The sequence below is a fragment of the Apteryx rowi genome, unplaced genomic scaffold, assembly GCF_003343035.1.
Source record: "Apteryx rowi isolate R43461 unplaced genomic scaffold, aptRow1 scaffold_15, whole genome shotgun sequence".
NCBI classification, from domain to species: Eukaryota; Metazoa; Chordata; class Aves; order Apterygiformes; family Apterygidae; genus Apteryx; species Apteryx rowi.
The window spans coordinates 5119421-5145242 of NW_020447752.1; the positions used below are offsets into that span (position 1 = coordinate 5119421).

At 42.4% G+C, this 25822-nt stretch overlaps 1 protein-coding gene across 1 annotated transcript in view; it reads right to left on the bottom strand.

Annotated features, from left to right (window-relative positions):
- The window catches only part of GALNT9 (polypeptide N-acetylgalactosaminyltransferase 9), a 157922-nt gene that overhangs the window by 11687 nt on the left and 120413 nt on the right, over window positions 1-25822 (bottom strand). The window contains exons 7-8 of the mRNA XM_026058798.1: window positions 5088-5273; window positions 1481-1618 (exon numbers count right to left, since the gene is read on the bottom strand). Coding sequence (XP_025914583.1) covers window positions 1481-1618; window positions 5088-5273 — 324 coding nt within the window. The remainder of the gene's footprint in view (window positions 1-1480; window positions 1619-5087; window positions 5274-25822) is intronic.

Below are 25822 nucleotides of genomic sequence, written 5' to 3' on the forward strand. Positions count from 1 at the left end.
TTCAGGCCTTTCTTTCTCTTCAGGCTAAAAGTATTACACACGTTATTTAGACAGAAAAAATTTACAGGTGTTTTAAACAAGAAGTTATTTAGATAGACATTTTGAAACCATCAGCAGGTCAGTTTTGGTTTAGACTATCTACAAATAGTCTGGCCACCCCCATAATATAGAAATAGCTGCTGCACAAAGTATCAGAAAGTCAGTAAATAGTTCTAACCTTTATATAGTAAGAGTATGAGCATAACAGGCAATCTGATGGGATATGAATGTTCACCAACAGTTAAATTTCAGGAGGTTTATTTTATGACTCAGGTACTATAAAGGCTAAAGAAGATGAAGACGACTTTATGACATGGCTTTAAAAAATGTGAATTGAGTCACTAAGAAATATATTTTTACTACTGTTTCAATCTGTTTTACGTCTACTCGATATATTTATTTTCCTTAAACTCACTAAAATCCAGACCTCTTTTCCTCCAGGAAAATAACCAGAAGGGAAGATATTTAGTAACAAGTTTAATGTCATTTGAGATGAAGCCTCTAGTACTTTCGTTATGGGCATGTAAGACTGAAATGGAACCATGCCAGTTTATACTAGCTAAATAGCTTGTGTGGCTCCATTTTACTATAAATTTTAATGAATTAGATGCTTACATCACTGAAGTTCCTGTTTGACTCAAGAACCTTCTGTGTGACCACTCAAAGAACCTTCTTAATAGAGGCCAGCTTACTAACTGTCTGGTATAATTGACACAACATGGGCTCTACTGCCAATGTTCTTCTCAGTTAACAGCCTTCTCAGAGCTGACAATTACTAATAGCTCATGTTGAATTTACTAAATGTCTTTCCTCGGTTACTGCCACGGATAGTTATGTTGGGATGCAAAGTGATATTATACAATAAAACTTGCACTTTGTATCAATATCTAAGTGCCTAACTTATTTTTATATGAACTCAATCAAATGGAACAGAAAAGAAGAACGTCCATTTACTTGTCTTGCAGGAAAATTTATTGCATTTGGACTTAATTGTAGTTCAAGTAGACAAATAAAACAGCATCTTAAAAATATTATGAAACAGGAGCGCTCTCAGAGCTTTACTCCAACTCACAGTCCTAGCTATAGCAGTCCAGCATTACAGGCACATGATATAGTGTTAGTAAAAAGAATCCTATGAAGAATCCTATTTGGGAAAAAGATAACATCAAATTTATGTTCTCAAGGATGCTCTATTTTTACATGAAAACCAAGGAGGTTGCATTTCATTGTTTGTGAGAGTGATTTAGTCCAATATACTCCAATGGGAGGGACAATGCTTCTCAAAACCACACTTTCCAGAGCTGATTAAAAGTAGGAAAGAACATTTCTGTCGCTACTACTGTGCTGACTTTAAATTGCTCTGTATGTCCTGATACCCACCCACTAAGATGAAAGGACTGCTCTACTGCAGTCGTGATGTATTTTCAAAGACATACAGTACCTCTCCATAAGTGACTGTATTATTATAAACCCTCATTTCAGGATAGACGTTTTCCAAGTACCACTTAAAACTCCGGCACTGCAGTCGCTGTCGTAGAGCTATTCTTTCAGAAACGTCTCCAAAGTCAACTCCGGGGTTCTACAAAGCAAAAATAGAATAGAGAAATCTCACAGCATTGACTTTACAGTTGTTTTCTTTACTGAAACCAAACTGGAGTATACCAAACTATATTTCCCTCTCTGTTTCTTTTGTAAGTAGCAGCTCATCAAACAGCTGCTGCTGAGAGCAGACAATAAATATTAATGAAAGTCAGTAGAAAAAGAAGGATAACAAACAAGCAAAAAACAAGTATAAAACAAAATAAAAAGAAAACAATAAGAATATTATTACTTACAGCAATTCTGAATGTTTGCAATCAAACTTGAACTCCTTTGCTTTCAGATTCATTAGGAATTTAGGCTCTAATTCTTATCTAAGATATGGCAGCTTGATTGTGGTTAACTCTAGTAACATCCTTACGTATCCACTGATGCAAATGAGATCAGAATAGAGCTTCTGAACTTCAAAGCAGAGCTGTCCAAAAGTTCATTAAGCTCCGTTAAGCATTTGCATAGGCCAGCATTCAGTTTTCACTGGAACTGGAGCTCATTTACAGACTTGAGCCATAAAATGTAGCGAAACTCAAAACCTTCTTTACAGTTCTCCTTCAGGATTTCATTCATGTTGGAATACAAATTCCATGCAAAACACAGACTGGCATAGTCAACTCAATATGATAAAAACAAACTCTTTCAAAAAGGCCAGGTCCTGAGTTAGTGTCTGTTGATTTAAATCAGTCTAAATCATCATTGCTCAACAGACAATAAGAGCTACCTCAACACTGTATGAATCAAATGGACTGAAACAGGGAAGTTTTGCATGAATCTAGCTCAAGTACCTTGTATATCTCCTCCAGAAAAATTGCTGTATGTTTTACAAATGCTGTCCAATGCAGGGTTACATGACAGCAGGAAATCTTAGCTCAGGGTTTATGAGACTCCCCAACGGACGCATAGCTTTCAGGAGAGAATACAATTGTAATACTGAACAGGTTCTTCTGTTTGCCACGCTGGGAGTTTGTGGTGCTCACTGCTGCTTGCTGATGCACACTTTGTCACGAGCTCTCTATGCAGCATCCATTCAAATGAATGTTAATTTACGTTCTACTTCAGGCTACATGGAAGGAGAGCAATTCTCAGAGGCACTCAGTACAATAAATCATTCAATATAAGGTTCCTTTCTCACTAAAATTGTCAAGGAAGATATCATAAGCAAGGGCATACCAAACATTTGGTTAACTAAAATAAGGCTATGTTGACCTGCTGATGAAGGTTATGGGGTTTATGGGAATATGCTTTTTCAGTTACGTCCAAAGATCATCCATTCATCAGGATACATTCTATGTATCCTGATCCTGATCCTTAATAACCTGGAAGGGAGCCAAATGTGGAAAACATGGTATGAGTTATGAAAGGTTAATTTGGATGAGTTCTGGTATGCCAGAACACACGTATTTTATTTGCCTCCCTTCTTCCCTACTCTATAACGAGGCAACACAATGCCTTGTCTGCAGTGCCATTTCCACAGAACACAAGACCAGCAAATTAGGCAGCTGTGAAAAATGCTGGGCTCACTGCTGTATTAACTGCAGTCATCCTGTGAGGTTTACAGCACGATGGTACGGGAATGAGGCGCTCACAGGGTTTAGCAGGAGGACAAGAAAAGCAGAACTTTCTTTTTAATTATGCAGTAAGGCTTCTAGTCCTCTTGCAGAAGGTTCTTATGGTTTATAACAGGAGAGTACTTTTGAGTCCTCACATTGAATACTACAGAGGAATAAGTCTGTGAACACTAACACGCTAACTCTCTTTTCTTGAGAGATAATGGGGTTATTTTTATGATGTACAGTTTATCAATCAATTTATTTTATAGAAAGTATATTTTAATGTTCAGTACTTCTGCTGATTTTATGTCTTTTAACGTAGATGTGCCTTTTTTTTTTTTAAGCGCTATATAGCTGTATTGCTCAGTGCAGAAAACTACATCAATAAGTAATTTTGAAGAGATTAAAGAAAATCATGCCTTGGTGTAAATGCTTATTTAAATGTCCTTTCTATTCTCAGAATTCATTTGCAGAAACCATCAAGTAAACAATTTTACCAAGGTTACTTCTTTTTCATCTTCCTATTGGAAACTAACCGTTTTTTCAAATGGGTGTGGACAGGGCCAAATGCCCCTAAAAGTTTAGATGCAGGCTAGCTTGTCTGCCTCCTAGTATTACTGAAATCTCACGTGCAAAAGGAGTTACACACTAGTGCCTTGTTAAGCCAAAAGCATTCTCTACAATTACCCCTTCGTACCAAAAGAAGTGACTAGAATACACCTTAGTAGAGACCTAATTCTCAACATTGCACAAAATGTCCGACTCTGAACAGTAGTAAGTAAAACGAGGACATGTGTGGACATCAGACATATTTAGACACCCCATGGAGAAAAACCAAACACTGCTCCTCCAGATATTGGCATTTTGGAAAATACAATTGGAATGAATGAAAAGGAGTTTTGATGTATTATCTAGGTACCAAAGTTCAAGCTGATATTTAGGAAATAGAGTAAACCCAGTGAAGTCTTCGCCGAGACTCCCATGACTTTATGGACTCTAGGTCATAACTGTGAACATCCACAAAGACACAGCGGGGTTGACATTTTTTCCTACTCAGATAGGACTATTCCTGTTTCCATTTACTTCAAGCAGCTTTGGACAGAAACCTCATATAAGGATTAACTAACCCTTCACTACTTAAAGAACTGAGTATGACTCCCCTCAGCTGCTCTCCCTGTGCCCCTTCACATGAATAATTTGAATGTGAATACCACTAAAAGACACAACAGCAGTTCAGCTTCCACCTGACTGGGATGTAACCTGTATCTCTTCCCCTGAAGAATTATGCTCAACAGAGCTATATCATGTGATAGACTTATCAAATAAGGTAATAAATTAAACCTACAGTTGATCTAATATTTATATTACATTGATTCCTAGAGGCCCCCATGTACCACCTACAATTTGTAGTCACAGGAAGAAACGGAATGTGCCCACATTGCAGCTCTCAGCCTGGAGACAATAAAGCTAGTTAATGTGCAATTCTTTTATTGCGTACTTTGTTTTTATGCTGGTAAGGTCTACTGAGTGTCATGATGAATGATGATGTTTATTTATGGACATTTCTGTAGTCCTCACCACTGTAGCATATGAACACCTCAAAGTTTAATGGCTTCCTAAATTAACGATTTCTTCTGAGGAAGAGCATAAACCTGAAACATCGTGCTCTAGTTAAATTATAAATCTGTGCTACCCTCCTGAGCATGCAACTAAACTTACACTGAGGAAGCATGTTTATATGATAGATCTCTGTATTGAATATTCACCACCATGAAAGCACTCTTCTTCCTAATCTTAGCCCACCTTATACAAATTTACTAATATCCTCCACCTTGAAGAGCTAACTAGGAACAGCTATCTGCACGTTTCTGCCTCTGCTTAGGAGATAATGTAGCCCACACTTACTGCCATCGGGATGTTCCAGGCCATGTAAACATGTGACTTGAAGTCATCCATCCAGACCTCTGCAGCCCGCAGAGCGTTGCGCTTTGCATAGTAATCAATGTCGTTGTTGTAGGGTTTCTTTGTGCGTTCGATATGCGCCACGCGAGAACAGGGCAACACCTCCATGCTTCCTCCACACTGCCACACCTGGGAGATTTTGAGGAAAAATAAGGAAATTAATTTTTTTTTCTTTTTGAGGTGATATGACTGCTTCTGTCCAGATGCTGTAGGTAGAGTGTTTCCAAGGTTGGCTGAAGTACTGCAGGACGATTCAGCCCGATTGCCCGATTTAGCTGCTCAGAGGGTGAAACCCCTCTCCCTCTGCCCTGACTGCCAGCGCAGCCGAGACAGAGGTGCTGGCTGTGGCAGGCACATAAGCTCGCGTGCCGTTACTATCCTTGTCCTTCCCCGTAGCGTCACTGTTCTTGGAATCATTAGGCAGAAGACAAGTTACAAGACGGTGATCCATAGGGACTAATATAATTTGGCGTTTGTTACCGAAGCTTCAATAAAATCAAACTAGCTGTGTTTGCTACTGTATACGTGGGGATTACTGTCAGACCTCCGCATCAGCTAACAACCTTTCACTAGGGTAAGTATGACTGTTTGTCAAAAAAATCTGATGATATGTGTCTACTGTACATAAGCATCTCAGGTGACCTATTCCACACCAGAGCCTTTTATGTAGGGATTTGAACATTACCTTTGGGAAAGAGAAGGAACAAATTACCCACACGTGCAATACCAACAGAAAAAAGCATGGAAAACGCATTTACTTTCTCATTATAGGAACTTAGGCTTTGAGCGAGAGTCAAGTATTTTTTTCTTTTTCTAATCTGGCCCCTACAGGCTCCGCTGGCTGAGTGCAGCAATTCTCCCTTCCCAAACAGGCTTTGCCCCGAGTTCTTCCACGAGACGCCAGCACCAGCTTTGCCTGGTCAGAGCAGAGCTTCCCTCAGATGTCCTCCCTGAGACTTGGACACTAGTCTCGGCACAGTAATCTGCAAATCTGGCCATTAAGCAAAACGTGTTCATTTAGCAATGGTGGTTGCTGCTGCACTCAGCAGTTCGCGCCCAGCAAACCCGTTTCCTACCCAGCGCTCACAGGCTTCATGACGTGCACAGAAACGTGGCAGTCGCCTCTCAGCTTTGAAGAGGAGTGTGCAAGGTCTAGGCCCTCCCCACGCTCTCCTTCCACAGCTAACGACCGCGGGACCTACCTGCCCGGTAACGAAGAAAGGAGCGGACTCCTTTGGCGCACCTGTTCAGTACACCTACAGCTGAAGTCGGGTTATGCAACCGCTTCTCCCTCTATCCCTGACTTGGCAAGGATGGAAAAAAGCGGCCGAGTCTGGACTGTACCACCCAGCCTTTCCAGACACCGCACTACCCAAACTGTGCCATTTTTTCTTAATCATTAGCTGCCTGGACTGCACGGTGGGAACCAGAGGAGCTGTCTCCCTGGATCAGTGAGAGCTGGAGTCACGCGGGGTCAGGGAAGCTGAAGTGTCTCAGTTCCCTCAGGTCTGCACCTGGTATTATAATCTAGCTGAAATAAATAAAAGATATTAAAATATAAGCGATAATCCATTGCTTTCCAAGGTTGCCTTTTCCTGGGAATAAGGGCTCATTTCCAAGCAAGGTGTACCCACAGCAATACCAGGGCAGTACTCTGCATAACCTTTGCCGGGACTAAGATAAATTGCTTGGGAAGTGGCAGATAAAATCCTATTTCCCAGTTTCTTTGGTTGTTTTTTTTAATACTTTGTTAGATAATATTTATTTGTTGCCTTCTAAACAGTTCTGTAGTAAATCACTGGCCACAGGAATTTGCATTTGATATATGAAATGCACTGAAAACCACACTGCTCATAAATTTGGACTGACGTATGCCGAGGGTTTCCAGTGCAAAGGGGAAGTGCTATGAAAAAGAAAGGAATTAATTAATTTTCATGCTCAGAAGGGGAAATGAACAGTACACTTTGGTATACTGCTATTTGCCCAACCTGTCCTGGGAGTCAGCTATTTAATGCACAGCACATTATTCTTTCTCTCGATATGGTTAATGACCTTGTAATTTTTATTTATATATTTTGGTACCAAGGGCAAATACATTATCCGAGCAACAGATTTATTTCCTTCAAATGCCAGTGCTTATGCAAGCCTGAAAAGGAAAAGATACTAAACTGCAACATTAAAGGAAACAGTTTAGCTCATCTATAAATTCAACACAAATAGTTATTTATCAGTGATAAACTCTCCCCAGATTAAATCCAMAGGGAACTCAGACACCCAGCTGTGAAGAAAACAGGACAAAAAAGGCAGCGGCAGCAGCCGCCTCAGGGCAGATAATGCGGATCTTTGGGGCTCAGCAGTCAGCGCGGATTCGCCCCACCTGCAAGTCCAGACTGCTGCACGCTGACGTCCAGCCACTTCTTTCCCCTGCTCCCACCCTCATCTTGCTCTTCAAGATGACAAAATCTGCTGAAGAGAGGGAAGAAACCTGCTCTGGGCAAGGAAACAGCCAGAAAATAGTCAAGGAAGCTCTGCTTCCTCTGAAGATGCCCATTCACCCCAGGTGACACACGGCTGGGGGGAAACGGCTTTCCCTGGGACGCAAACGGGAGACGTTTCCCGGGGCGAGGTGGGATTTCCGCTCCCAGGGGACCTGACGTACAGCGGCACGGGGCGAGGTGGCAGGCAGATGCCCCCGCAGAGCCTGGCGAACACCGCTGCACTACCCCTCCTTGCATCCCAAGTACGTGCCTCCTGGATCGCCGGTCGTCCCTCAGGCCAAGCAAGGCCTCTCCTGTTTCGCTCCATAAAAATCAGCGGCTGTTCAATGGAGCGTGGACACGATGCTGGCTCCCCACCTTGTCTCAGCGTGCTGCTACGCACAGACTGAAGCCTCCTCCTCTCCAGCCCAATGAATACTTAATCTTACACAAAAATCGAACGGTTTCAGTAGTGACAACCAAGGATGTGCACCCAAAACCGGCCAAGAACCCAGCAGTTCACAGTAATCACACGAGATTCAGGTCTTGTATCTGAATCAGGCAGCAGCGGTGTTTACCAGCACCTTTTCCTGCACAGCACAGAAAGACACATGTGATTCAGAAAACCACTGTCTCTCTGCCCTTAACTACAGGAAGCCTCTAAAATATGAGGAAGGGTGAAAGGACGAGGAAGGTTTTACTGCACAAAACAGATGAGAAAGAGGTGAGTCAGTGGCTGCCCCCAAAACTGGCGTATTCTCCTCCTCTTTTCATCCCCATTATGTATTTAATAACCCATTTTTAACTGTATTGAATAACCCATTTCTTTCCATATCTAATTATGAAATTATGTAAGAAAAATAACTGCAATGCATTTATATAGCAATTTATCAAGCAGAATTCTTTAAGTGCCTTACTATGGGAAGCAAAGCTACGGACAATTCAAACCCACATCTTCYGAGTGGTTTTGAATTCTGAGAATTCACACCCACTAATTCTCAGAGCAATGCTCAGCTTAAAGACAAATAGGATCTCATTTTCACAGCTGCCAAGAAGTCTTAGTCTGATGCCCCTGACACCTGACGCAGACCTGAGTTTTCCTTATTGAGTTTATTGATGGGAAAAACCAAACCATGCATCATCTTTGAGACCACTGAGCCTATCCCTCCTATTTTTAATGGAGATTAACACAGTTTCAATGAGGTACAAAAAATACGAACAGGAAAGAGCTTTTATCAATTGAGTTCATGGATGCTGATGCTCTTTTAAAAGTCTGGCCCTCAAATCACCATTCTTGAAACAAAAYCATCTATGGAAAGACAGTGATGCATGAGAGCTCCAGACTTCCTACCAGACTGGTGGTGAGAGGGCCATGTAAAGCAGCAAAGGGGATTTATATCTACTGTGAGCATAAAATGATGCTCAAGTCCCTCCAAACTGACATGTTTCAGGTAATCTGTGGAGACCGGCTTCTGTACCTATGGCTCATCATCTGAGACAACACCACATTTCCAACATGATTTATTCCTCTCGCACTGAGGGACCAACAGCAAATGTGTGCATTGCGTTTCAAGGCCCATTTACCAAGAAGTGGGAGTCACACGGTCTTGCCGAGCCGCCCTTGGCCCGGCWGCACACCGACGAGCGGGCTCAGCCTTCTGCACCCCGGGGAGAAGCATGTCCCCAACCTCAAACTCTCGGCAGCATCACAGCGTGCGCCCCACCAACCTGCGTCGTAGGGCAACGCCTGGGGCAATGGCACAGGTGGCATCGAGGGTAGGTAGATACAGGCTCAAAACGCCCCGGGCAGGGCTCAGAAGTAGCTCTGGTGGACAAGCGGCAGCAGCAGCAGAGAAACAAGGAGGTTTCTGCTTCGTGTGCTCCTCCACTCAGCACAGCTGCCATGGCCCAGGGACTCTGCTTCGCCTCCATGAGTGTCCCACTGTGCAACGTTTTAAGATGTGATCAAGTAATTCCAAGAAACACTCAATTTATTTGCTAATTGTAGTTAATTTCTAATTTCAGTATTGCTCTTTAGGCTGCTATAAACAAAACTGATAGCAATATAAATGTAACCATAGCTGTGTTACCTTAGCATTTTTACTGCTAATTATCTCAATCAACTTTTCTATAAACAGACATATTAAGTATTAAGAACAAGTACCCACATCAGGGATAAATTACACACTGACTGATAATGTTTGTGATTTGTGCTACAATGATTTACCGGTGCTAATTGTTAGCTATTCCTGTACACCTGAGGTACGGCTGTCCTACGATAAAAAGTATTTACTGTATATCACACAACAGTCAATCAGACAGCATAGTCTATTCGTCAAAGCAAAACTGAGGCAAGATGATGTCTTGTTTACCGTGACCTATGCCATGCATCACTGAAGTTCTCTGAATTTGAAGATAGGGTACATGATTTAAGAGCTAATAAATCTCTATGCTTTAAATATTGCAAAGCAAAAAAAAAAAAACCTCCTGAAGAAGTACATTTTTCCATAATTATATGTTGTTGAATGATGCTTTCAATCTTTCTCTGAAGTAATGGTTACAAGAAAGAGTTGACAAAACCTATCATTTCTGAGGAATTTTTTAGAATACTGTTTTCCCCCAAAATCCAAAAAAACTCTTAAAACAACTGCCAGACAATTCTTCTTTCAAAAAAGTATTTTGGATGAAATTATCAATATCCCAAAAAGGAAACACAGTTTCAGAAAGAACCCTTTTGACCAAAACCCAGACATTTTGGGAATGAGGAAAGTAAAATGCCAAAGTCCATCAAAACCCTTGGTTGGCTCTTTTGGTCACAAAACAATTTCTCATCCAAAAACGTCAAATGAGAGCACTGGTCACTGTTGAAGCGGGATGAAGAGCTGGTTGGACTGCTGGGCTAATCAATTCTGAAGTCATGGCAATATATAGTGAGAACATTGCTGACGTGGTCTCCAGCTCGGCAGGCAGACCTATTTCCAATAGTGTCATGCCCTGCTGTGCGAATGTCGGAGCTCAAGAACATCATGGGATTTAATACTCAGGTGAGCCATTTGCAACAGGGTAGTTGCACTGTTCAAGGCTCTCGCACCGATTACAGGAGGGCTCTCTACGCTCCAGGGATTTAGTCCTCTGTAAATTGAAAAGCACCCCATGTTACATTCAGCCCTTCTGGTCTTTAACAGAAAAAGCTAGCGAGCGAAATGATTCATGTTACTTCCAAAAATGGCAATGAAATTGCAGAATTTTGTGGCCTTATGATGCTTTTTAGCATACAGCTTTAGAAGTGTTATATATGACATTATTTTGTACCGCTGAGCCTAATGTACAGAGTTATTTAATTTGGCACACATGATCTCAGTAAAAGCAAAATCAGTGAGTATAAATGAAAATTGCATTGGTATGAATGCACAACTGAGGAGAAGGTTAACTCTCTTAACTTACAAAACTTAGACTGGAAAGAAAGATCACGGTCCTTAAGAACTTCATACCCGGCTATGAATTTGCAGTTTAAATACTTTGCTGCTCAGTGAGAAAGAAAAATAAATGCTTCAGACTCTCATGTAGCTGTTTTTTTTCCATCAAATACAGCCTCCTTCCAAGCAGCTGGAGAGCAGAGGTATCCAGAACACTTACTGGTAGAAAGAGGACCTAACTGCATGGGGGATTTGCTTTCAAATAATTGCCCTTTTAAGAATTTCACAGCATCCTTTAATGGATGCACCAGTTCTGTCCATCAGTCAAAATAATCAAAGACTGCAGATGCAACATAAAGTGACAACCAAGCAATTTTCACACATTGGTCTCCATCTCCTTTAAAACTAATTGAGTAAAAATTAGCTCATTTTTCCAAAAGAGACCTGGGGTTAGACCAGTCTGGGGGGTAATAGTTAGGATTAGACCTGATTCATCTTTGGTCTCCTTCTGCAGTCCAAAGTGCCCTTCATCTTTTGCTTCTATTTTCCTTTTCTCATTCCCCTCTTAGTTTTATCTAAAACTTAGAGAAATTGCTTTTGTAACACAGTTAAAGTCGGAAGGGAATTCGCAGAAACTGGTAATACCACCAAGAACATTAAGCTATAAGATCTCCTCGCTCTGTGCTGTTGGAGGAGTGTCAGGCAGTTGCAGAGCCCTCTCCACCTTCACCTTTTAACCCTTTGGTTCCATTCTGTCATCTTCCTTTTCTCACCAAGTAATACATAAATACCTGCTGATTCATCGTCCCTCTGCCCTCCTGACATTTCCCGTGGTTAGTCACTGTGGTTATAAGACAGCTTTGTATTTTGCCTTGTTCAATAAGACCACAATATAATGTGGAAAATTAAGGAATTACTGAAATTTGCAATAATCGGAGACTTCAAGCCCATTTTTCATAGTTAGCATGCTCTCTGGAGATGGTGCTACGAGGAACTGCACAATTTGTAATTGTGTCCTAGCAGCTCTCGGTTTTATCCATTTCCAAGAACTCATGGCTCTTTCAGCGGTCCTTTGCTGAAAGGAAAAATGACTCTCTACATCTTCTCGCAGTAAACAAGCGGGGAAAATCAGCTTCACAACATGTGGTAACAGGATCCCCTCTTTTCTAACTCGCCCAGCTGAGTGTAGTACTCTGCATTTCTGCAACGGTTTCTGCCAGAGGCAGCCCTGCACAAAGGTGGATGTTCGGCGCATCTTAAAACTATGTCCTTAAGCTAGAACTAGACTCTGATGTTTTATAAAGCAGTTCTGAACTCCACCTGAGCAGCTCTACATAGAAGTAGCCCTTCAGGTTTCAGACTTTTTTTTCTACACAGCACATGAAGCCAACAGATGGGATGGAAGGAGTTGTCCAGCTCCAATATCCCTGTTTTATGATATCCAAGCACAGGAATTCTTAGAAGTCYGCAATATCAAATTTTCTCCAGTTTTCAAAGCAAAGACTACCAAAGACCTAGTGTTTCCTACCTGAGGTGCTTTGAATCCAGTCTGTCAAAACTATTTCAAAAGAAATTCAGGAAGACAACAGAAAAACAAGGTCCCCAGATTGGTCACCAAGAGTAGCCTATCACAACGAAAAACTAAACAGAAGCAGCCTGGAAACAATTGGAGGAGGTTGAAAATCAAGTTGGTGTTTTTGTTAGAAGGCAACTTTTCATATTTATGTAGTTACTTAGGCTGTAGAAATGACTTAATCTCTTTGTTTGTTCAAGACCATTTAGGTGATCGGGAAAATGTGAGCTAGTTTTTTAATCTGGCTTCATTAGTATATGCCAGCAGCAGATGTCTTCTAGACTTCCCACACACGTCTATGGCTGGACCAGAAATTATTTTCCTATCATGAAAAAATTTTCAAGTATTCCAGAAATTTTTCTGACCTAAATTGTCAAGAATAATGCAAATCTTAAATGTTTTCATCAGTTGATACACAGGTCCCTTGCCACCAGCCCCTCTGCCCCAACTAGCCCTACCCCAAAATGTTTTGCTTAAATCGAACCATCAATGATTTTGAGTATTTTTTTTTCGTCTGTGTTAATAGCTTTCTTAATATAAACACATTTTAAACTGAAAGATCAGTTTGAACGGAAAACCCAAACTTTTGTTACAAAAATAGCAAAACACAATGTTTTTACAATATTAAAAAAATGCATTTATAGTGACTTGGAAATTTTGTCAAAACACAGCCTGTTCCACAAAAGTATTTTGTTTTAATTTATTAGCTGGAAAAGCCTCAAGAACCTGCCCATCAAATCTTGAGGAGGCCAGCAGGCTCACACCCCTTCTCAGAGTGCAGATGGCATGGAGAGAGAGACACCTTAAATCACTGCGACAGACCATCCAGATGAGGACATCTGACAGAGTCATTAAATAGTGGTTCTTCAAGGTGAGAAAAGCCTACGTACTTTTTGGCAAAAGCTGCAATACCCGAAGGGCAGGAAGACACACAGCCCAGGTAGTAAATTCGCAACCACATGTACCCCTGGGCCCTGCTCATCTCCTTTGACAACACTGGGTAAAACACAATATCCACGTGTACAGCAAAGCTACAGGAAAATGCCTACTTTGGCAAAGGCAAACAGAAAGATAACTTTTAACATTAAAAACGGGCATAGGGAGATGACACAGTTTCTGCCTCTCTCTAGTCAGCCACAGACCAACAAGGTCAAAGTCAGAAGGGATTCCTCAGAATAAGCTGGAAGCACGACAGTAAGAGTTTTTTTCTACCTGAAGCACAGGCGCTCTCCAGTGCAACTCCAGTCCTTAATGGATGTGGTAACTCTTCTAATGCCCACACTCGAAACAGAAAAATTRGCATGAATATAGCACACTTAGGACTGCTGCATCTCTCATATTGAAATATCAGTTTTCAGCAAACTATGGAAACTGTCAAAGTGATTTATACCCTGATATTTTCCTTTTTCTAATGGAGTTTAACGGATATTTGGATATCTGAATGATATAGGCTGATTACAGAGTCGCCTATTTAAGCTGCTGTGCTAGATAAAGTGCCCCCTCTCTCCCTGTTTTTTTACTTCAAATACGAAGCCGTTTGAAACTAGGGAGCTGCCATAATCAAACACATCAAATGGACAAATTAATCACATGGTCTCATTTTGTTCATGGACTACATTTTTATGATCATCTTTAAAGGCAGCCATAATTACGGTTTAAAAAAGTCCCAACTCTCGGCTCTCAAAATAGGCCATGCTATTTAATGGTGTACTTACAAGGCAAAATCTTTCCACACTGGGACAAAACTTACATCAGAGAGACTTTCAGCTGCCAAAGAAAGGGCAGGAAAAAAGAAGAAAWCACAACTGAAGATCCAAAGATCATATGTTTTGTCAAAAATGACCGGACAAACTTCTCACCAACGCTTGCAAATTAAAGGACCCAAACCGGCCCTTGCTCAACTGGTCACGGCACCGTCTCCACTACAACCGCTCCCTTCACTGTTTCAGCGCCTGCTAGCAGCAGTGCAGGTGAACTGCTAACAGCAGCCACAGAGGGAGYGTGACCAGGCTCCTGCGCGAGAGCCTTTGCGCCGCCAGGACAGCCTGCCTCGGCAAATACCGAGCCGAGAGCAGCGTSGCCGCCCCGCGCAGCTGAGAACCTGCAGCGGCGTTGCAGGCTGCCGCCCGGGCAGGGGCCTTCCCCGTGGAGCTCTCCTCGCCCTGGCAACTTCTACAGCACGAGCTTAACTCGAACAGAGACGCGCAGGCACAGAGGACAGAGCAGACCCTGTCACATGAATCGCTAGTACGTCTTTGGCGCTAGTATTTATTTTTACTTCAGTTGCCCAAATGCTGAATAACTGGAAGTTGGCTGCTTTTTCTGAAACTCTTCCGAGAGGTTTCAAGGGCATGTTGTTAGATCCTCTTGCAGAGTCATCTAACGTGAGGCTTCGTGGTGGATTCAAAAATGAAACTTTTTCTTTGTACGAAAGTCAAAAATTCAGTTCATAGATACTCGACTAGCCTTTAAAACTTGTTAGAATTGATTGGGATTTGACCTCTTAGTTTTGTTCCCTCAGGCTTTTTGAATATTTACAGATGAGTTGCTTTCTGAGGAAAAGGGCAATGGGACTGCCATGTTCTTGCAATGAGGCACTCAAGCGACGCACGGTTTTTTTGAAACTTCTACAGTGGCTCTTCAGCAGCAAATTTAGAGGTTGTCCTTCACATATTCCTTAAGGGTTACACAGAACCTCAAACCAGCTGAGATCTCAGATGTGACAACAGCGWGAGGAAAAAACCCTTCTGTTAACCCTCTTACAGAAGAAAATAGATAAGAGTGAAGAAATTGAAACAYGTTCTGAGAAACTTGCACTCAGCAGTTGCTATCTTGCTGTAGCGATAAACTTTATGAGTAAAGAAATAATCAGATAAACTAACAGACTGGCTGCTATGGGAGGGAAAAGATAGGATTTAAAGCGATATTAAAAATGCCCCATATACTTAAAACTGCTAATCCAATCTCCATAAACCCATATTTTGTATAATTTTACAAAGGATATTACGCTTTTGACACAAGCATGTCTAGGGAAGAAAGCGAGGAATGAGAATTCCCGGCTGTGAAGAAACCGCAGCCTCTCTGCACCAGCGTGGGGCCGGGGACAGACACTGCAAAATCTTTACAGAAGCCACACCAGCCTGACACTGCACAGCCAGGCGCGTATGAAGGGCCACGGAGGGGAATTTTCCAATTTTCCCCGGACCCCTGATGCCGATGGCTCCAGCCGTGGCAGCGCGTCCCCRAGGGACGCGGGCTCTCCTCTCCGCGGAGGGCTCCGACCTCCACCAGTGCTTCGGGAGCTCGGCATGGGAGACGGCAGCCTAAYGGGGAACATGGAGCGGGCGACCTCGCGGCCCGCCATGAGGAAACGACGGCACGCTCCGCGCTGCCGACCTGAGGCGTGCGTATGCATGGTTTAGCTAYCCTCAATCTCCGTAATGCAACTGCTTGGAAATGACAGTAGGGCGTGAGGGGAGAGGAGGAATTGAGGGATGGGAACAGGCTGTCCAAGGGCAAGTTTTTAATTTTCAAAGACTTGTTTTCCTTAGCAAATGAATGAATGTTGGCAGCCTCCAAATGCTCCAGGAGGAGTTAACAGCTCCCATCATGTAAATGACAGGCATAGAAAAGAGATCGCTTTGAGACATGCCCTTAAACTTCACAGACTACAGTTAATAACTCCGCTTCCTCCCCATTCTCCTGAAGTCTGAAAGAGGCTGCAGATGTCCCTTCCTGGTCTAGTACTAGATACGCTGTTTTTTGCAGGCCCTAAACATTTTTCCTTGCATAATGTAAATGCAATTTGGTATCTCTAATTTAGTTAGGTAATTGTCCTCACCAGATGCTACTCGTAACATATGCTTTAAGAACACATTTGATGAGAATAATTTTCTGTCTTTTCACAAATTTACTCAACTTTTTCCCAGATCAATAGAACCACTGTCAGTCATTTCTGCACATCTGTCACTGCAGACACTGTTTGTACTGTAACTGTTAAAATTCAACAGATAGGCCTTAGAAAAATGCAATCCACAAGGGACACATGAAATGGCATTAAAGATCAGCCAGACATCCTTGTTCTTCACTTCTCATTCATGTGATTGCTTTATGTTGTTTCTTCTCACTTATCCCAAAAGACCACAGAGAAAAATCTCCCTCTAAATTCAGATCTCAGTAAGGGATAAAGCCATCCATACAATAAGCTTACACCAGAAAATCTGCAGCTGAGCTCCTGCAGCATTTCAGTCCTCAAGAAATACCTGTTCCACCAGACTCTGCACTTTACTAATCTGCAGCCAAACCCCCACGAAATGCTGACTAGTCAAGTCAGAAACTTTTTATGAAACACAAGAACAGACTGCCACAATCCAGAGCTCACTTGGGCGCTGCTCAGAGGGAACTCCAGGATGGATCGGCTGAGCACAGCAGCAGCCCAAGCTGGGCTGAAGCACACGGCCAGCTGCCCCAGGAGCAGGTTGACCTTGATCACCCCTACTAGGGGCGCCTTGCTTGACATTTGTGGGCACTCACACATTATGTCCATGATGACTAAAACTCTTGCAGAGTATAAAACTAACTCACAGAGATCAGAAGAGGGGCACTTTCTAAAAAACATTGCTCATAAAATCACTGCACTGACCACATTTGTCATCACTTTCTACATTGCCACTAATATACGTCAAGATCAGCACAGTCCTCAATCAGTCAGCTACTCCATCACTGCCTGAAAAAAACACCAGAGGAATTCAATCTATTAACCATGCTGATATTTGTAATACAGCTTTCTAAACCTTTGATTTCCTATTGGAAAGCCCTATCTAAAAATAGTGACTGACACTTAATCATTGTATGTCCTTGAGCCATTAGTAGTTTCGTTACACTGAGGTTTACAAGACTCCGTATTGAGAAAACCAGACCTTCAGTTAATGCAGCAGGGCACAGCTGACATAGGTCAATCTGATCCATGCCCTAGCCAAGGCTTCCACTGTATGTACACTGCGAGTGAGAGCTCCTTCAAAAATCAACCTTCCTTCATGAAGCTCATCTCTCCAGTGGGAAAAGAAATGGTGAGTGAGAAGGATCAAGCTTGGTTAAATCCCATCACATAACTAGATTAAACACATCTCTGAGACAGAGCTCAAGCCATAGATGTCATACTTAGATTTGGGTTGTATTGAGGAAATATTTTGTATGCACCTAGTTCAGGTTCAGGTTTGGGCTTTGTATCTGTGGTCAAATGGGGACTGGCTCCAGCCTTTGGGTTTTTGAGGGCAAGAGTTGTATTACATTTCAAACCCCTTCCCATTTTAATTTAGTATTTCAGGTGAGCAGGGACTGTTTCTTCTGACTGAACTAGAGCAGAAATCAGACCTCCAACTCAGAACCAAATTAAAGGCCTATATCAAATCCAGGTCCTAGTATTAAAACACCCACATTTGAAATTTCTGATGTTGGTCTATTTGTAACATCAGATTTCAAATTTAAACTTTTTGAACTCAGGGAGAAAGGAAGAGAAGAATTTATACTACAAGGTTGGAGTCAGTCACATCAGTGCATGCGGCAGCTCAATTCCATCTCAACAGTCTCATTTCAATTAGCTTTCTTCAAAATGGCAAATGAGGTGGGTTTCCACACTGTTTTGGGTGCCTATCCTACTATGTCCAGGCGGTAAACCACTTCTGTCCTTGCAGAAAGGGCAGACAACAACAGTGTGATTCAAAGGGTGCCTTTTCCGACTGGCAGGCAAACACATTAGCCTAGAACTAGCCAGAACCTCTAACAGCAGCTCTCTTCCATTCTCACCCCRGCTGAAAGGAACAGACGAAGTTGTTGTTGTTCACCTTTTATTCTAGAGTGAGTTCTCAGCTTTCTTGTGTAATACCATTAGTTCACACCTTCATCCTCGCTAAAGGAATAACACTTACTGCATATTCAACCTCCACTAAGAAGTCTGAGAAATGATAAAATGCTTCCTGGCGTTTTAGCTGAGACCCCAGGGAGGAAAAAAAAAAGTGGAATTTATTGATGCTTCCATTACAATAAAGTCATTCTTGAATAAAAAAAATATTGAAACAGACTGTCTAATGAAGTGATCACAAAGGGTCCTTTCAAAGGACTCTAAGTGGAGTCGTCATTTGTTTTCTCCTTCCACAACAGTCCCTTAAATGATCTTTGCATATTGTCTGCACTAAATCCTGCAGGGTTACTATTTTATTTTAAAGAAAAAAGCTTTTAGGCTGCTAGGGATTCATTCAGTGAGACCTATTATGCTTATTGTGACTCCACTGCAGAGCCAAGGGATTTACTATATGCTCATTAGATCCTGCTTTGTTCCAAAACAATCTTTTACAATGCAAATTTTAGCATGCTGATCTACTTAGAATAATACATTCAAACAAAGGCTATTAAAGTAAAAGCCTCCTCTAATGCAGAAACACTACAAACTCTGATTAATTACTAATATTTTAGACCATGAAAACATCTGCGGTCTCAGCTTGAATTCAGCTTTGAACGTGGCTACGAGAAGTCACAGTGATTCAGTGTTACTAAAGGGCACAAAATAATACTGCCAGAAAGTCACAGAGCTCAGCAGTCCTGGAGAAGGTGTCATATCTAAGGCACTTTTGCAGCTGGCCCCTCAGTGGATGGCGGACCTACGGGTGGATTTGTTCAGGTGCAGGCGCCTGACACATCCAACCAGCAGATGAGCGTAGCCAGCAGAGATGCTTGTTTAGGATGGCTGACGGAGCTCCAGGAGATCTGAGGTGCAAGATCCCCGCAGCTCTGCTACATCACCTTCGGCAGTGCAGTGTCAGCGAGGAAAACAGAAAGAAAAAAGTAGCTGGAAGAAAAATGGCCGAATGGGGCAAAAGCAACTCGCCGAGTTCTGACGCTGGATTTTCAGCGTTCGGGGAGCTGGCCCAGCTCCCATCTCTTGGGAGCATACTCTTTAAATTGAAGTTTGGCAGCTGTGACCTGCAGATGTACTGATGGTGTGGGGGACACTCTTGTTTTTCAAAGCATTTAATCCTTCCTCATTCCTCCTCTATGACCTTCCCAAAGGAGCACTTGTAGGAACTATGAATATTATCATCCAGGAGACATATCTGATTGCTCATTCTTAATAGTTCTATAAATCTCACTAAGTCTTAGTACTTTAAGTGTGCAACACAGATAATACAGCTGTAACAAACAGTGCGAACCCATCTCTTTTAAGTATAGAAAACAGCCAGCCTGGTCACACTACATTAGAGCATTCGCTCTTGTACTCTTACAGCAGAACTCAAGCTGGAGGTATAATGTACTCCACAAACCGCTCTCTGGGAGTTAAACTGTCAGAGGTGAGCAATGAAAAAGAGTTAGCTAGCAGAAGTCACAGCAAATCATTACTGCAGTTCCAGACATCCTTTCCCACCTACCCATCCCAAATCAGCTCAGCAAACTAAACATGTAATTCATATTAAAAAAAAAAAAAAAGTCACCTGCTTATATCAGGCAAGATCATCTGGCTGGAAGAGACAAGTGCTTCCCAAATTAATAAATGATTATTGCATTCAAATGAAGTCCTGTTTCACACAGATAAGTGCCAGATCCTTAATAGATGTAAGAGGCAGATGTAAGCAAGCTTGACTTCCACTGGGTACGCTTATTTACTTAGCTGACAAACTCATGCTTATGAGCATCTTCCTGGGGAAGACACAAACCTCCCAGCACTTTGGGAAGTCTCCTGAAGAGGCACAAATGACTGGAACAAGCTACCTGGTAAGGAGAAAATGAGAACTGACCCAGGCTGACTCTGGCACTAAATCACGTCTTTGAAGGCTGAAAACCATGCTACTAATTTACACCAACCTTTTGCCCAGGCACAGCTACCCTTGGCAGCCACCTGTGCAGCAGGTAGAATTTGAAGAAAAATGCCAAAAAGCCAGGTTTCACCACACTTCTTGACCTCACCGGTCTGACTAAAGGACARTGCACATCTGGAACAACTGCTGGACACCTTGGAGGAAAGGGACAAAGGCAGCGAAAATGAACTTCGACAGCAGACACTGCTGTTATGCCCTGCTCATTCACTCCGCTTAAATGCTCCACTGCTGCTATTAATGGACAGATAACAACATTATTCACAGGCTGTGAAGTGCCTGACTAACTAAGCTATTTCATGTGAACAGAGAGCTTAACATGTCACCTAATGAGCTTGTAAGGGGATGAGATTTGGGTAAAATGCAAAAGAAGAACAAAGCCATTTGTGCTTTTGCTAGGCAATTCCCTAGAGACTCTCCAAATCCTACGACTGCAAAGTAGGCTGGCACATTTGTAGCTTTATTTGTTGCATCTCCAGGGAAATTTGAACTTAGGTGTATCACCAGACAGAGGTTTGTAGTGGCTCTTCTCATTTCAGTTCTTCAGGACCAGCTACATTCCCAGTTACTGAGATTTAGACTAAGGCTTGCTTTAGCTCACAAACTCTTTTGTATGGAAGCTTTTTTGTTTAGTCTTGCTTTTTTTGGTTCTGTTGTATAATGTCACCAACAGGAATGTATTGATGGTGACATATAAAGGAGTTTGTTAGGCATGTTTTTATTCCCTAAACTAAATAGGACACATTCCATTTAGCAAAAGAATGTGGAAACACACATGCACATTTGGCAGTATTTTTCCCAGGAGCTAAAAATGTCCTCAAAATTGAACACTGTAAATATTAGCTTCAGCTTATCGGGAAGATAGTGTCCTATGTTATTAAAGTGCTGAGCAAATAAGAGATGTTCTTTGTTTGCAAGAGATTTCTAAAAGTTAAATACATATATATAGATACAGATATAATTTCAAATTGAACCAAAAATGTGCTTGGCATTTCAAGGTATTTGGCAACTCAAAACACAGAAAGAAATTTCACTTCAGGTCAAGCAAAATATTTGGTTTCAACAAAATTGGAAAATATGATATTTTTGTGGAGAATGTGTCATTTTTAAAAAAAAGTTTCATGGATTCTCCTTCTCTCAACAGATGACTTCACATACAGAATACTCTTTTTATATTATTTTTCAGAAAGTTATTTGGAAAATTACTGTCCCATTATGGAATAAAAGATTATTACTTGATTACAAAGAAAACACTGATATTTACCCTTTGCCATTTTTATAACTTCTTTAATTAAGTCATTAACCATAATTCTCAAGCCTTATGCTGGGAACCTTCACACCAAACTTCTGCTCTGAGCAGATTTTTAAAAACCCTTCAAGTCAGAGATAGTCGTGAAAACAACYGAGGTATGAGAAAGCCCATGCTTTGAACCAAGTCCATGTTCTCCACCTTGGACTTACCACTTCTTGCTAAACCTAAGAGATGGGTAATCTACAGCTGAAAGCATTTCACCCAAACTCGCCTCCTGGGTCAGACTGCCCCTGTGGTGGACCACATGGCGACATCTAGCACCCAGGGCATCGGCAGAAGCTCCGTCCCTGCCCTCGGACACAACTGCACAGTAGAGCTCAGCACAGGTTAGAAATGTTGCGCATCACCCACCATTCCTTGCTCTTACGCAGGGACTTKCATCCCAACACCCAAAACTGATTTACAGACATCCACTGCGGGCAGGGAGAACGGCATCCCAATTTCGTAAGTTAGGAACTGGAAGTTAATTGTGCCACCTCTTGATGACTCCGCTCTTATGAAACTCAATTGCCTCCGTGAGCTTTGTAGCCTGGAAAGGGCTGGAAGAGCTGGAACATCTCTGCACTTTGCCTGAACTCCCCACAGGCAGTCGGGGGAGGACTTCAGAGCATGAACATCCCTCAGTCCCATTCCTATTCACCCTTCCCTGGCCCTGCAAAGAGTTTGTCCCTGTGCGTTCTACGTAGCGCTAGGCATTAAAAAGGATTATTTCGAAAGCAGCACAAACGGGCACTCACAAGCACGGCACTGCTTGACTTTGGTATCTAACAGAGCAAGCCAGAGCCAGCTTTCTATAACACAGTCAAATACAGGCACCAGCACAAAACTGAATGCAAAAGGATGTCAGATACGACCAGAAAAATATTGTGTTAGAATAAATACAGTTTACTTAATGACCTATGGCAGTTTATGTTCCTGGATAGCTGCTATAGTTTTATTCCAACTTCAACTACAGCTTGAGACAAAACAAAAAAAACAAGAACAAAAACCCACAYCTCTGTTACTCCAGTAATTTTTGATTTCTGGAGAACAGTAGAAGTCATTAAATACTACTTTGCTTCATTAAAGCCTGAATTTCCAAGAACTGAAAGAGTCAGTGCCAAAGGATTAAGTCTTTCATCGCATGGCTGATGTGTTTTATCCCTGCTGGGTCAAAAAATGCTCATTTATAGAGCTCCGGGTTTTATCTGACTATTTATTTGTGGAGCCTTTGTTGTAAACATTTTGGGCTGCCAAAGAAATAATCAAGAGTTTTTCCTATTCTTCTTTTTCAACCTAGAGACAATTCTCTCTTAAAAAACCTTTTCTGATAAAGTAGAATGGATGGTAAAAAGCAATTACTGGGGTTGCACTGCTTTGCCTATCATCTGTACACGAATCTGAAAAACATATAGCTCTACATCATTTTTATGAAGGCACTTTTCTGGACTTTCAGTTCATTTAATTTTGCCCTGGAGCATCTTTGCTGTGAGTAACACGGATTACAATCCACTTGTCTGTCCTGTTGCCTCTAAATAATCTCTTTCCATCTTTTGTTAGAGCCAGGCTGTCACAGGCAGGTAATACCTCTACAGAGATGAAGTAAGACAAAAGCAATAACCGCAGTCCAGGCCCTCTGGGATCTCTCCGCTAGCTCTAACAGCAGTGTCCACTGTATCAAAACCCTGCCTTGTTGCCCTGCGTCAGTGTTTACATGCTCTGCTGCTGTTACCGCTTGCATTTTCCGAGGAACTCCAGCCCTATCAGCCGCTTTGCCAGGCGGCGGCAACAACTCCTTCCTTCTCCCGTGCTGCCCGTCGCTGCCGCCTTCGGCTGACTGCTTTGGGTCACAGCCCCCGCGCCAGGACCGGGCGATGCCGAGCGATGGCGTCACCGCATGACGGATGCTGCGCTTCAAGGGCGATTYGAGCCCCCGTCACACTGCAGCGCAACGGGCTTTGCGGCAGCACGTGCCCCGCTGCCGAGCCCCCGCGGCAGGTTACGGGGCTYGTTCGGGCCGGGAAGGGGGAAGAGCTTCCCTGGGGCTGTTGTGTCAGCCCTGGCTCTTTCCTTCTGCCTCCTGCACTCCCCGTCCCCGGAGATCATCGCTGCCTGCACTCGCCCAGCTGAGCTGCTCACACAAACGCTCTATAATCTGGGCAGCTCGAAATGATGCAGTCTGCTTTAAACACTTTTAATAATAGCGGTTGCAACCCTGCATCATTTTGACAGATGTGGGAATACTAAGTATGCAGCTGGGATCCAAGGGAAYGGTATTCTCTGTTTTGGGATGAAGGCAAAGAGGAGGTGATATTTTTCTACCTGGCTTTGCTGGAASAAAATGTCTGGCTGTAATTTATGTTGCCACGGACCTGTTAAAGGCTGGATTTCAATTTTACAATGCAGATTACTGTGGCTTTTAATGTGACAGCAGTTTTGGAAGCTTCAACCACAGCCAGGTGCTACACATGTACATATTAAAATACCAGAAGCACTTTTGAGGTTCTCTGAAAAGATGGATATTGGCAGAAGGAAATATAATCTCCCATATGCCATAGAACAAAATTGAATATAGAGAAATAAAATGTCTTATTCAAAGTCCCATCAGAACCTATAGCAGAGCCAGAAGTGAACTCAGGGTTTCTAATTTTCAGGCCAGTGTCTTAGCCAAATGATTATCCCAATGCAACCCATGTTTGGTCACTTGATGGGCTTTTAGTGAAAGCTTCTGCCCACTATAGGCAGAGAGTTTTTGCTCATCAGCAGATCTCTGCAGGGTTTCTGGACAGGAAGAATTAGTTCTGCTCACCATTTCAAAATTCGTGTTCAATCCATTTTTTCCTCATCGTTACAACTTCAAAAGGAAAATTCTGCTTGGGGGTCTGATAGGAATCAGGAGCTGAGAAACTYTGGCAGCTCCAGGTGAACCAGGACAGGGACAAGACCGGTGCTCCCGAGGATCCACTGGCCCTTCCCAGCTCCCGGGGAGCCCCTGCATGGGGGCCTCCCCGGAGCTGYGCACGGGCAGGCTGCTCAGGACCGAGCAAGTCATCTAGCAGGAGCCCAGGCAAACTCAGAGAAGCCAAATCAGACAAACAGTCTGTGTGGGATAGGATGAACGTAATGAATCGTTGCCTTCCGATTAAGAACTTATTCCCTCTTATTCCCGCCCCTGCCTCCCCAGTGTAGTTTAACTGGGATCCTCCTTCCCGATTAGAGTCAGTGATTACTGATGGCCCCTAGAAAACACACCAATTCATTCACATGTTGACAGATTAGTACAAATTATGGGAGTATAAAAACACTGTTCCTAAAAATCTCTAAACACTGTCTCTAAAGGTATGCAATGATTCCTGTCAAATGACAGAGTTCTCCGTGTGAAGCCCTTGGGCAGGGTTCGGAGGCACCATCTACATCCTTGAGAGAATACGTCATATATAAATTCATGTCCACCTGCATTCATGCTCTTAGACGTGCGACACGACTAATGGAGCCTCTGAAGACGGTAGCCAGCCATCACTAGACAACTCTGCAGGTAAACCTTCCCCATACCTGCACCTGTGAAAGTGTTTAAATTTCAGGTGGAAGGAAGCTTCCCCAAGTGGAACCAAGCAAATGTGTTCCTCTTCTGTGACAAATTAACAAGATTTCACTAATGTTCCCTCTAATAGCAGAAGTGTCTTTTTAAATCTAAAAACTATGCCACACAGTGAAACTTAAGCCGCCCAATTTTTTGTCTGAGAGAAGTCCAAGTGACAATTTGATAGCAGTCTCTAAGTAGCTATATGGAAAGAAATTCCTGATCCTAGATCTTTAATGTAGCGGAAAAAGACATAATGAAATCTAATGATTGGTAACTAATGCTCAGTGAATTCAAATTTCAAAATAAGTTGCTTTTTTAAGCAATAAAGATAATTAACCATTGAACAGCTTAGTGGCTTACTGTGGCAAGCCCTCTATTACTTTTTGTAGTGAGGCCAGGCATTCTCTAAAAGCTACCAAAAAACCAAATAGAAGTTATGGGAATATCTGCATAAACTGCTGGGTGAGGATCTT